This window comes from Trichoderma aggressivum (genome assembly GCF_033847375.1).
Source record: "Trichoderma aggressivum f. europaeum strain CBS 100526 chromosome Unknown scaffold_008, whole genome shotgun sequence".
In the NCBI taxonomy this organism is placed as follows: Eukaryota; Fungi; Ascomycota; class Sordariomycetes; order Hypocreales; family Hypocreaceae; genus Trichoderma; species Trichoderma aggressivum.
This window is the reverse complement of record NW_026946374.1, coordinates 868,627-880,542: the sequence shown is the minus strand read 5'-3', so window position 1 is coordinate 880,542 and position 11,916 is coordinate 868,627. Positions and strand designations below refer to the sequence as shown.

Below are 11,916 nucleotides of genomic sequence, written 5' to 3'. Positions count from 1 at the left end.
CTAGTATAAATTATGTTTATTCAAATAGGAATTCCATCCATTCAAATAGGAGAACTCTTTTTTAATACCTTTTATTGCTTGTCCCTCCATCCTCTATCGCAATCTCCTCCTCTTTCTCTATACAATGCCCATTATTATATATAAACCTCCCCTCTCCGCTTTGTGTAAAATAACCAGGAGAAAAAAAAGAAAAGAAAAAAGAAATATAGAATAAACACACAATTGGGAACGAATCTGGCTCATCCGTCTCCAGCCATTACTTAAATGATATAGCCACCAGCAGCGAGACTGCGCCAGTCACGCACTCCCATGGCCTCCTCGAGCTCGACGCACCACCAAAGGACCTCTCGAGCCTTTTCGACCTGCCCATTCTCCTCATGGGCGCGAGCGAGCGCGAACCACGCGTCCGAGTAGTCCCAGCCCGTACCGAGACGAGTGAGGCCCGAGAGCAGCGTAAAGGCACGATCACGCGCAGCCAGTCGGTCAACAAGGGGGAGATGGAAAGCCTTGTAGGGCTCGGGGAGCTCGTCCTCATCTTCAGGATCGCTGCCGGAGCCTACCGCCTTGGCTGTCTCTTTTTCATCGGCGTCGCCAGAGAGGGTTTCCGCAGCGCTGAGGTCGGAAACGAGTCCCAGAGGAGTGAATGGTAGGGATTTGAGGGCAGTCGATGAAGGACCAGCTTTGGTAGGACGCACATCATCAAATATCTCGTGTCCATCCAAGGAAGGAATTGCTGGGGTAGGAAGCAGCTTCTCGCTGTAGATGTCAAGTAGGATATTAGACAGTCCAACGATAGCTGCGGGATGATCGGGATAATACGTCAAGGCTGATTCAAAATCAGTCCGAGCCACATAGGGGGTTTCTTTTGCCAACGCCAGTAGGCCCAGCTACAGATATATCATGTTAGCCATTTGCGATGTTTCAATCGGTAGAGCAGCACAACTTACCTCAGAGTAAACGTCACCCCAGAGTTCATCTATGCTCTTCTTTTCACCCCAAGCCGGACCCCTGGTGGAACCCGGTCCGCTGGCCGGATCCCTCGCCATTTCACTCTCAAGTGTGTGGACTAATTTTTGCGCCTCAGCAACCGCGCCCTTGCAATCCTCCAACATGCCCGCCCGTCGATAGAATCCGGCAATCATGAGCCAAACTTTGATCAGGATTGCTGTTCGTTGGGTCTTCTCCTTGTCTTTCGGGAACTTGATCAGGGGGAGAAGGTGAGGTAGTGTAAAGCTGATGTCGGTTGACAGTTCTGAGTCGTCGGTGTACTTGGAGTTCGTAGAGAGGTACGAGTTTAATGACGATAGCGTCCTGCCTCGAGAGGAGTTTGCCACCCGAGACTGCAGGCGTCTACCAGAGGCTGAGAAGAAGTCGTGATCAGTCGAATCGGAATCTCCAACCACTGTAGCTTGATGTGATAGACCGCCCGCACTCGATGACCTGCGCCGCTGGCTCCCGCTCCTAGTCTTCTTCTTCAAGCTGTTTCTCCTTCCAGATTCGCTCCTCCGCGTTTTTTGGGTCCCCACACTGCCACTCCGTTCTCGTCCATCTCCGTTCTCTGCCGTTACCTGAACGGTTGGGGCGATGCTTGGGGCTGTGGTGTGAGATGTAGTAGGCCTAGCTACCACTGTTTTCTCGCCCAGAGTAGCGTTGCTTATCTGTCTGGTGGGTGGCCTCGATCTGTCTGCTCGTGACCCAAAGATGCTGCCTTTGAATGTGCGCGCAGTCTTTGGTGGCTCTGCAACAGTTGGAGGTTTGAGTGCCTGCTGTTGCACGTCGATGCTACCGAATAATCGTGAAAACAGAGTCAGCAGTTCATAGCTAGCATTTACAGCAATGTCCGGCCCTTCCATGAGCTCAATCAAGGCAATTTGTGTCATCTTGACATCCAGGATGCCCACCTTCTCCTCATCACTCATATCATCAATGAGCCCTCTTGACGGCGCGGCCTTAGCTTCGGCGTCATTGAGGTGCTCGCTGCGAAAACCGCTGTCGGGCTTGCCAAAGAGGACCGTCGGGTCTTTGAACTGCTCCAAGGCACCTTCACACGCCCTTGCTGCCATGACGTAGTCTTGTCGAGCGCTCAGAAGAAGCGCCAGGAGATGCCATAGAGGAATAAGAGACCTCTCCTGCCAATAGGGTCCATAAAAGAGATTATAGTCCTCTTCGAATCCATGTACGGCTATCAACGCTGATCTAACGAGCTCTATAGCCGTAGCTAGCTCGCGCCGCTCAGCTAACAAGAGTCCGAGACTGAAGAAGCTCCGGACGTCCTTTGAACGGCCAAATTCGGGAGCCAGAGACCTGCGAAGGCATCTGATGGCCTTGGACTGTATCTCAGCCCTCGACCCAGCCTCAGTCGTCATCCGCGACCAGTGAGCATGTGAGAGACCAATGGCCTGCCAGGCGAGGGCCACAGTCTGAGGAGGCGGGGCATCTGAGAGAACCTCGCTCTCTTCTTTATCTTCTGCAATCGCAGGTGTGCCATTTTCCTGTACGCTGTGTGGGAGTTTAGAGAGCCAATCCTCCAGCTCGGCGCCCAAATGCCGGGCCTTTTCTGCGGCTTGCTGGTGCCCATAGCTGCACAAAATCATGATTCCTTGTGACATGGTTTCTAGAGCAGTTTTATCGTCATCCAAGCTTGGTTCTGGATGTCCCGTCTTCGCGACTCGAGCCTTGCCCTTTTTAACAATATCCAAGTAGGAATCGAGTGCCTTGAATGCCAGGTCAAATTCGGCCACTGACAGGTGAACGTTGAATAATGATCTGAGAATGGCTGTTGAATGATAGGTCCTTGTCGCAGCACTGTACAAAGTATCGAGCACGGTCCGGCTTAGGAGATCTCGGCCTCCTTGGCCCAAGTCCTGCTCGCTCCATCCACGGCCACACAGGATGGACCAATTCATCATGACTTGCTTAATGAATGTTTCGATTTCTGCGCGCTCTTCGTCTGCTCGCGGAAAGGCAGTCTCTCCGAGCAAGAGGGCCTGATAGGCTGCCTCCGCTCGCTGGAGCTCCACCCTCAGCTGGCTTCGAGCCGACATATCCTCGACCATCTTCTCAGCTTGTCCGGTTGGATAGGGCAAGTCGTTCTCCAAGATTCGGGAGAGTGCCAGATAGTACTCGTTCCAGATCCTCCTCCGGGGTACGGAGCCCTTGAACCCGAACCCGCCTGTGACGGGAGCGGACATGATTTTCCAGTACTTTGCCCAAGATCGAAAGCTGGAGATGGAATTGGGGTCGTCCAGGGAGATTTCGCTGTTATGGAGCGCCTCGCTGGTGAGCATGCAGTGCTCGGTCAGGAACAGCTCTGACCAGTACCGCAACTGCTTACGGATGCCATGGCCACCCCAGACTCGATCCAAGGATGGGAGGCCTTTCTGTAACGCAGCGAGCGCCGGTATTCTGTGTCCATCTCTCATCAGACAGTTGGCCCTGAGGTAGGCAGCTTTCAAAGCACACACGCTCGTCCATTCCGATGCTGTGTTTGCCGGGTCGATATCTGGGTATTGCTCGTTAAGGCTTTTGGGAAGTCGTTCCAGCGCCAAGGTATACTCGCCAACCACCCAGTGCAGCCATCCAACGCAGACCTGGGTCTGGAATCGTTCCTCGGGGCGGGTTTCGGCCTCAATCACAGCCATGAGCTTCGGAAGTCTGTTGGGCACGTCGAGATCGGTTGGCTGCGTGCCAGCAGCGGTGACCTTGGAGATGGCGCATTCTGTCTCGGCGGTCAATGTAAGACCTGTGGCGAGCCAGTTACTTCGCGGTTAGCTTCCATGCGTAGGCGACAATTGGGGGGTTTCGGGTTCATGTAGTCGACGTACATTCTCGCGCCGGATCGTGTTTGCGGACCTTGCGAACCAGCTCTGGAACGTCGGCCCAGTTGCCCTCGCAGCGGGCGTCGTCCAGCAGGTCGGCATAGCGAGCTGCCTTTGTCTAAAGATGATGGCGGTACGTCAGTGTCTGGTTGTCCATCGTCAGCTCCAGCTGCAGCCGTCTTACAGTCATTTTGCGACCAGCTCGGCTCAGGGGGGGGAAGAGTCAGTCGTATTCCGGAATAGATCGCCAGCAGCTGTTCCAGCTCCCAAGATGCAACACACACGCAGCTCAGCACACAAGGCAAAAACAGTGCCGCTGACGAGTTCAGTTCAGGTCAAGCTTCGACGGCCAGCCTCCTGGACGCAAGAAAAACGACGAAGTCGCGATGACGCGAAAAGGGGGAGGGGGGGTGTGAGGCTCTTGAGAGATGAACAATGTCCAAGGGAGGCTGGAGCATGTGGCAGAGGCAAATCCTCCATAGGGACCTCCATAGGGACCCTTGACGTAGTGCAGCTCGTGGCTGTACGCGGACCCGACGTTGAATGACCACCTGGGATTAACGCACGCTCAGGCGGCGACAGGTAATTACAGCGCCTAATTGGCAGCGGGTTTGGGGCGCCCGTCACTAATACGAAGCGCTATCGCTACAGCAATCTCAGGTGTCAGTTCCAGCGGAACGTCGGGCGGCCAATCAGCGGCGCCACGCGGAACCCCACGCAGCCTGACAAGGTACCTGAACCTTGCCCAGACAGGAAAGGGAAAAAAGAACCTTGAAAAAAAATCGAGTTTGCGATTGCATCGAAGCAGATACTGCAATAGCCGGAAGCTCAAGGCAGTGTGTGAAGAAGCCAATTGGCGATAGTTTCCTAGGCATTCCAATCTCAGAGGCACCGAGGTTGCTTTTACGGCGACACTCCAAGTGTCACTCACCTCTGGTGGGCTGCAAGCTTGTTGACATCGCATCTTGTCTCTCTCCCTGCTGGTGTCACTCAGATCAACATCTTTTGAGAACTCTGCCATCTCACCTCTTATCACCTCATCTCATCTCATTATATCCGACATCTTCCCACTCCGAAAATGTCCTCTTCAGCTTCCACAGACCTTCGGGTCCTCACCCGGAAACTCACATCCATCCCGCCGGCGCAGCTCCCTCACTCCCTCCCTTCTCTCATCCGCCATGTTCTTCGATGCCGCGATGCGCTGTCCGCCCCTCAGGATCCGAAAGCCAAAGGCGATGCGTCTCAGACCTCCATGCTTGTGCACAAGCTCAAGACTAGCATTACCACCCACTTGAATGGCCGAAGTCGCGAGGGCAGACTCGCTGCCATTGGCCTAATCAAGGCTGCTGTCGACGTTGGTGGTTGGGAAACTCTCCGCGGCTCTGAGGCCTGGGTGCGCGGACTGCTCTCGATTGTACAGGTGCGTTACTCAACTATTTCACACTTTGATGATTCTCCTATGGATGATGGAATTCAACAAACTAATACATGCCTCAGAAAGCTGATCCTGCGGCGTCCAAAGAACTGGCAGTCGTGACTCTCACCAAGATTTTCATGCTGGTTCATCCTTACCAAACCCTCGTGCGAGAGGTCGCCACACCCTTTCTTCCTACGTTTGGCACGGCATGCCTGCAGCTTATCAAGACAAAGTCTGAATCTACGCCTACCAACTTGATTGAAACCATATGCAGCTCATTTTCAACCCTGATCCCCCTATATCCTCCCACCTTTCGCCCTTTCAGCGCCCAGGTTCGGGCCGCCGTCGGCGTCTACCTTGCTCCAACTTGTTCAGATGAAATCTCCGTCCCGGAGTCTGTACAGCGAGCTGCCAGGCGTCTAGTGGCCTCTCTTCACTTCGTTGCGGCCAAGTCAGGCGGCAGTGATGAATGGGCAAAGCTCGTCGATGGTATCCTTCAAGAATTTCACGTCACCGCCGATCAAGTCCTTCGAGCTGTCGATGAGTCTTGGGAGGCGACCAGTGGCCGCTCACGGACCAAAGCCGATGTTGATGGAGAACCAAATGGCCAAGGCAGCTCTGCCGAGCATCTGCCTTCCTGGTCTGGCCTCGAGGCTGGTGCTGACCGGTTGATTGGGCTCTTCCACTTCTTGGCTGATTTGCTGAGCTATCCCACCAAGGCTGCGGTTGCCATCCCGCTTAGCGGCTTGATCGACACCATATCAAGAGTTTGCCTGGTCGCTCGACTCTCAAAGTCCCAGACCTGGGAACAAGCCGTCGAAACCAACCCAGCCATTGGCAGAGAAGAAAAGGAGGAACTATGGAGCTTGATGCCCGATATCCATGTGGCGGCAATGAAGCTCGTCATGGCTCTGTTTCAAAGACTTCAAAGGCACATGCTACCCTTGGTCCCCGAAATCTTGGATCACCTAATCCGCATCTTCAAGTCCGGCATTAGTATTCCATCAGTCCGGATAGCGGGATACACCACTTTGAACACTATACTGCAGCTTGCCGGGCCGACATTATCAAAAACTGCTGTAGAAATGTTGGACCCTCTCGTTGGAGCATGCTGTCGAGATTTACAGCAAGACGCCGGATTTTTGAAGCCTGCAGAGAAACCCGCCGCCACCACCACCGGTAAAGGCACAAAGAACGGCGCCGTAACAGTCAACACGGACCTCTTCCTTCAACCCCAAGCAGCGGCCGCCGCCACTGAAGCACCCACCCTGGAAGCCGATCACAGAGACAGAGCCAACGAGCTCCTTACAACCATCCTAGCCCAACTCCCGCAGTCTCATCTCAAGCCCGCCCTCCGTGGCCACCTCGACAAGACGGCCGTCCTGACACGCAACCGCGATGCTATGCTCGCCAGCGTCCTCAACCCCTATAGAGACCAGCATGGCAGGATGTATCCCAGCATTCTGCCCCATTTGTCGCAGCTCTTCCCGCACGACCAAGGCCTGGAGATACTGCGCAGCAACCTCCGCACTAGTGCCGTTGCGGGCAGCGGAAGCGAAATGTTTGCCTCGCTAAGCGAAGTTGCCGAGCTGCAGCAAATTGAAGAGGAGAATGAGGAAGTAGACGAAGAGCAGCGCGATGAAGAAATGCAAGATCAAGACGCCGAGAACAAATCCCCGGAGAACGCAGCCGCCTCGTCCGACGCCAAAGTCGATCTACCGATCCAGAGCACCGCCTCGATCACCGCACCCAATCCCTTCGAACCTCGGGCATCAAACACAGAAAGGGCAGTTTCTCCGCCCAAGAGAAAACACGAGGGGTCTGAAGCCCCCCTTAATCCCAAGCGACAAGAGCTCGAAAAGAAGGAGCCTGCTGCTGCCGTGGTGCAGACGGAAGGGGGCGAGGAAAGGGGTGAGGAAGAGTCAGATAGCGATAGTGATGGAAGTGTGCACCTTAATATGGAGCTGGAAGAGGACGAGGAGGATGAGGATGAAGACGAGTAATTCGCATGACACGATGGTTATAAAAGAAAAGGGCGGAAGAAAAGAAAAAGGCAGAGAAATGTGGCATGAGCTTGTATTGGGTATATTTGCATAGAATAAGACGTAGTCTACCTCATAACCACCCTGCTGATTAAAAATGAAGAATATGATAAACACCCTCGAGAAATGCAAAGAAAGGAGAAGAAGGAAATTGAAGAAAAAAGATCCAGCACAATATAGTAAGACACGGGGCGGGGGCTACAGGGCAACCAAAAGATTGCTGGGCCATGACAGGAAACGGCCAAGACAGAGAAAATAGAGAGATGGTAAGCCTTGACACCTTATTCTTTTCCAACGCCTTTGTTTGTTCGAGAAATTCAGGCCGAGTATGTTGGTTAGGGGGGGGAGGAAAGCCTCAAGAATATAAAACTCGGGGATAAGAAGACGTATGCGATGCAAGAGAATCAAACCAGGCCAGATGAGAACGAACTAACGTACCATCTCTCAGATACCGCCAAGGGAGCGCCTCAGTCGCGTAGCCAAGCTCGGCGTTTCTCTTCCTTCCTCGCGCGACGCTTCTCTTTAAACGCCTTGAGCTCGTTCTTGGTCGGCTTCTTGTTTGACCGCTCGGCTTTTAAGCTGCGGCCCCCGTGAGCATTTGCCGCGGCATCCACGTCAAAGTATGCGTTCATCTGACGCCTAGATTTTGCTTCGTCGGAATGCCGCTCGGGGCCTGCCTCGCCAGACTGAAAGTTGCCAGTGAAGCGGTTAAAGGAAACCGTAGCGGCATATACGGCAGCAGGATCGCCAGCCAAGGCGGCAGATGCACTCTCGTCCTCCTCGTTCTTGGCGTACCATGCATTGGGATCATAGTCGCCGTGAATGGCGGGGTTGTAGCCTCCAGCAACGGGCTTCTCGTGGGAAGGCGGCTGAGGTTCTGCCCCTTGTGAGGTTGTACCGTCGGGGGCAGCACCAGCAGTGCCAGCAGCGTCAGGGACTCGAGGGTTTTCCCACTGGGTCTTGCCCGTGAAACGGTTGTAGAAAAACCAGGCCTGGCTAGTCGCATCCCACTGGCAATCCCATCCGTCGTCCCCTGGCTGCTGCGGCACCGGCTCAGCTGGCAAAGGCGGACCACCGGGGACAGCTTCATTCGGCAGCGGCGGCGCCTCTCCAGCACCAGCGGCATCGGCATCGGGGGATGGTGATTCTTCAGGAGACTCGTCGGCATCGCTGGCCCTCTTTTCTACGTCAGACGCATCTTCCTCGGTCACCTCTCCAGCCTCGAGTTCGGAGTCGTCGTCGACACGATCATCCCTTGTGGCTTCTTGAACAGAGTCCACGACTACAGCCGGCGACTCAGACCCAGCCTCTGGCTCATGTGTAGTTGTGGCGGCGGTTCTTGGCGACGACATGTTGGATTCAAGAAAAATAGCGCACCCAGGCAGTCGTCTTTGCGTTATCTTGCTCTTGCTCTTGTTCTTGTTGTACCTGTAATCATCTGCAACCGTGAGTATCCTGAAAACGCCATGATCAACATGATACTTATGCACCTAGAGCTTAGCAGGCGGGGACAAAGAGGTAGGTTTGGACAAGGCACAATTGCTATAGGCTCGCTTTGTATTGTTCCGCCTTTTCGCGTCGCACGAGCAACAAGTAAGTACCTGAATAGTATTTTGTCGCGCGCCTTTTCTTTTCTCGCAACTGTTGTGATGCAGCCTTGGCACCACTGCTACCTTGAGATATTGGCAGTAAATGTTTCCAATGTTGTAGGGATGAAGGAGCCTGTATGTGTGTAATATGCAAGGAGCAGGGTGACGGGTGGGCAGATGGATGGGGCATTTCAGCCTTGGGAGGGAACATTAATAATCCGGAATTGGATCACTGATCTGATGCCCGCTCGGGAAGACGGCAAGACGGAACGTTAAAATTCATGGTTAGTGCCTTGTTTCTCTGGAGCATCGTAACAGGATGTAAAAAGTTGGGTGATTAGTAGCTGCTGATGCCAAGGGCCGGGAAAAAAAGAGAACCTGATACAATTGATCCAATTTGATCAAGATGCTGCTAGTATTTTCTTTTTTAGCGCTGCTCTTGACAGCTCTCTGGCTCGGGCTAGTCAGTCCTCAGGCCTCACAAGATGATGCAACGCTCAACCTCATCCCAAGCCGCTCCCTGGGCTGCAGAATACGAGCCCATGCGACGACCCAACGGTGATCAGTTCACCTGCTCCCGTAAGTTGAAGAGCCCACATTACTGCATGCTCGTACATGCGCAAATAGGCATGGACGGCAGATCCTGGCCAATGCTTCTCATCTCCTTTCTTCCGCCTTTCTCACGCTCTTTTTCTTTTTCCTTTGGGCCATGAAGCAGCATGTCTTGATGTCCGCTGTTTGTCTACATGCCAACAAGGTAGAGCTTTGGGAAGCTATTCGCATTGAAACTGCATCCTTCATTTTTCGTATGCTCTCACCATTTCCTTCTCGTTTTTCAATTTCAGTTTCCTTTTTTCCCTCCCCTCAGTAAGCCGTACTTTTCCAACGGCTCATCAACATGCATTGGCCGCCACTCTCCCCCATCTCACCACTTGTAATCTCCATCCTCGTGCCATCATGCATCGCCTCCGCCGGCCAGGACGAGAACAGTAGCCCCCAGCCTCTGCCAAATGGTGATTCCGTCTGTGACTGCTTCCTATCCAATGGCACGCAGCCCAGCTACTTCTCCAATCACATGTTCTTCGACTTTCGGAATCTGACAAAGGACGCCGGCGTCCCAGCGCTCATCACCAACGAGACTCTGGCAACGATAGCCCCTCCTACGAGCGAGTACTTTTCCGATGACGAATGGACGAGTGTCTGGCAGCTTCAGGGATGGAGCAACAGCGAGGGCAAAGGCAAGGGCCTGTCCGGGGCGGCGGCGGCTCTAATGGTCAACTCTCCAAGCAATGTGTACATTCAAAAGAACAACGACAGCGACGCCGCATCGGACACGTACATGACGCTTCGAACTCAGCGTCTTCCCAAGTTCCAAACTGCAGCAGCTTTCCAGACAAAGACGTCGGACTACCAGTTCGTGTCTCTGCGTATGCTGGCCCGAACAACCGGCGGCCCCGGAGCCGTAACCGCCATGTTCACATACCGAGATGCCACCGCGACATCAAACGTGCAAGAAGCAGACTTTGAAGTCCTGACTCGCGGGCCGCGGGAAAGAGTTCAGATTACAAACCAGCCGTCCTTTGACAGCAACGGCCATGTGAATCCAAATGCCACACGCAACGTCACGCTGCCGGATCACACGATCTGGAGCCAATGGGCCGTGTACCGGCTCGACTGGACCTCACAGAGCAGCGTCTGGTATGTAGACGGCCAGCAGCTCGCCAACATCACCTTTCAGGTGCCCCAGGAAGCCTCGGGCATCAACTTCAACGCGTGGAGCGACGGCGGAAGCTGGAGCGGAAACATGACTGTGTACGACCAGGCGAACCTGCAGATCCAGTGGATCGAGATGATATACAACACCTCCGCCTCGACGACGACGACGACGACAAGGAGGGATCCCAGTCGCTTCCGGAGCCGCGACGCCGGCCCCAGGGGAGAACTGCTCCGGCGGCGAGACTCCTCGTCCCGCACCTGCAAGGTCGTGTGCAGCATCGACGACGTCGCGGAAGCGGGAGTCGCCACTATGCTGTGGAATAGTAGTAGTAGCACAGCCACGCGGATAGCCGGTGCTGACGCGCCAAATGGCATGGCATGGGCGTGGGCCCTGCTTGTTGGGAGTCTCGTCTGGCTCGTGGCGGTTTGAACGGGGTCAAAAGGATCCTTTGAACCTTGCTCAGGCGCCCGTCGGTATGGATCAGAGCTGGGCTGTGCCTGAACTGTGGATGAAGACTTGGGATTGCTGATGAGAAACACGAGGTGTCAGAACATGGACGCCTCGGTTCCTAAGACCGAGTGTAATACCAGTTGTTGAAGCAGCCCTTGTACGGCTTACTTGTGGGATGGGAGCGTAGCATTTATGGTTTACGATACATTACTCCGTACTCACGACCTACGTCGACGATTTCATGTCATTTTTCATTTGTATATACTCTGTTTGCAACAGCCTCTTGCAGATGTAACACAACAGGGGCACATGATATCAGTAGATGTTGGATGTAGTTCCAGGTTCGCCCATACAGGCCATTGTCCTCCTGTCATTATCTCTTTAAAGCTGCCACCACTCGTAAACCAGCTAATAGGACAAGCCCTCTAGTGAGATCACTATTACAGAAGCATAAAGCGGCTCACCAATGCTGCTACAAGACATATAAGTTGAATGCAATTGTGTCGTCTCCAACCATCTTGTTCTTCAGTACTTCATGCTGAACAGCCCCTGAATTCTCACCTCTAAGCGGAGGAAACAGCATCCACTTCCTTGTCTTCTGTGGAATAACAGGCAGACGTCCTGTTGATCTCTCACAACAAGGATCCAAAGCCTGCCGTCCTGTCCTGAGCCCGCTCAATGTGCGTATATACAAGGAATACCGCCGAGGCACGGGGTAATATTACGGATCTGACACGACACTACTCTACGCCTTGTCCCCTGTGACTTGGATCTGACTATCCAAAAATGCGGACGCCTTCACTTTTCTCACTCGCGATCCGACGGAGATACATAACTCGATACGTACATATATGTATATTTATATATATTAAATATCTCACGC

At 53.7% G+C, this 11,916-nt stretch overlaps 4 protein-coding genes across 4 annotated transcripts; 2 read left to right on the top strand and 2 right to left on the bottom strand.

The window, feature by feature from the left end:
• Positions 1-260: 260 nt before the first annotated feature.
• On the bottom strand, positions 261-4,008 carry Triagg1_3107 (uncharacterized protein; the record flags this gene model as incomplete). Its single annotated transcript, XM_062897363.1, has 4 exons — positions 261-887; positions 948-3,742; positions 3,825-3,936; positions 4,003-4,008. 4 exons carry the CDS (start codon positions 4,006-4,008, stop codon positions 261-263), a joined length of 3,540 nt encoding a protein of 1,179 aa, XP_062758174.1.
• An 888-nt stretch (positions 4,009-4,896) lies between these two features.
• Positions 4,897-7,238, top strand: Triagg1_3106 (uncharacterized protein; the record flags this gene model as incomplete). The annotated part of the gene is made up of 2 exons (XM_062897362.1): positions 4,897-5,238; positions 5,316-7,238. 2 exons carry the CDS (start codon positions 4,897-4,899, stop codon positions 7,236-7,238), a joined length of 2,265 nt encoding a protein of 754 aa, XP_062758173.1.
• A 506-nt stretch (positions 7,239-7,744) lies between these two features.
• Positions 7,745-8,629, bottom strand: Triagg1_3105 (uncharacterized protein; the record flags this gene model as incomplete). Its single annotated transcript, XM_062897361.1, has 1 exon — positions 7,745-8,629. One exon carries the CDS (start codon positions 8,627-8,629, stop codon positions 7,745-7,747), a length of 885 nt encoding a protein of 294 aa, XP_062758172.1.
• A 1,135-nt stretch (positions 8,630-9,764) lies between these two features.
• On the top strand, positions 9,765-11,012 carry Triagg1_3104 (CAZyme family GH16; the record flags this gene model as incomplete). Its single annotated transcript, XM_062897360.1, has 1 exon — positions 9,765-11,012. The coding sequence occupies one exon, from the start codon at positions 9,765-9,767 to the stop codon at positions 11,010-11,012; it is 1,248 nt and encodes a 415-aa protein (XP_062758171.1).
• Between the last annotated feature and the right edge of the window lie 904 nt (positions 11,013-11,916).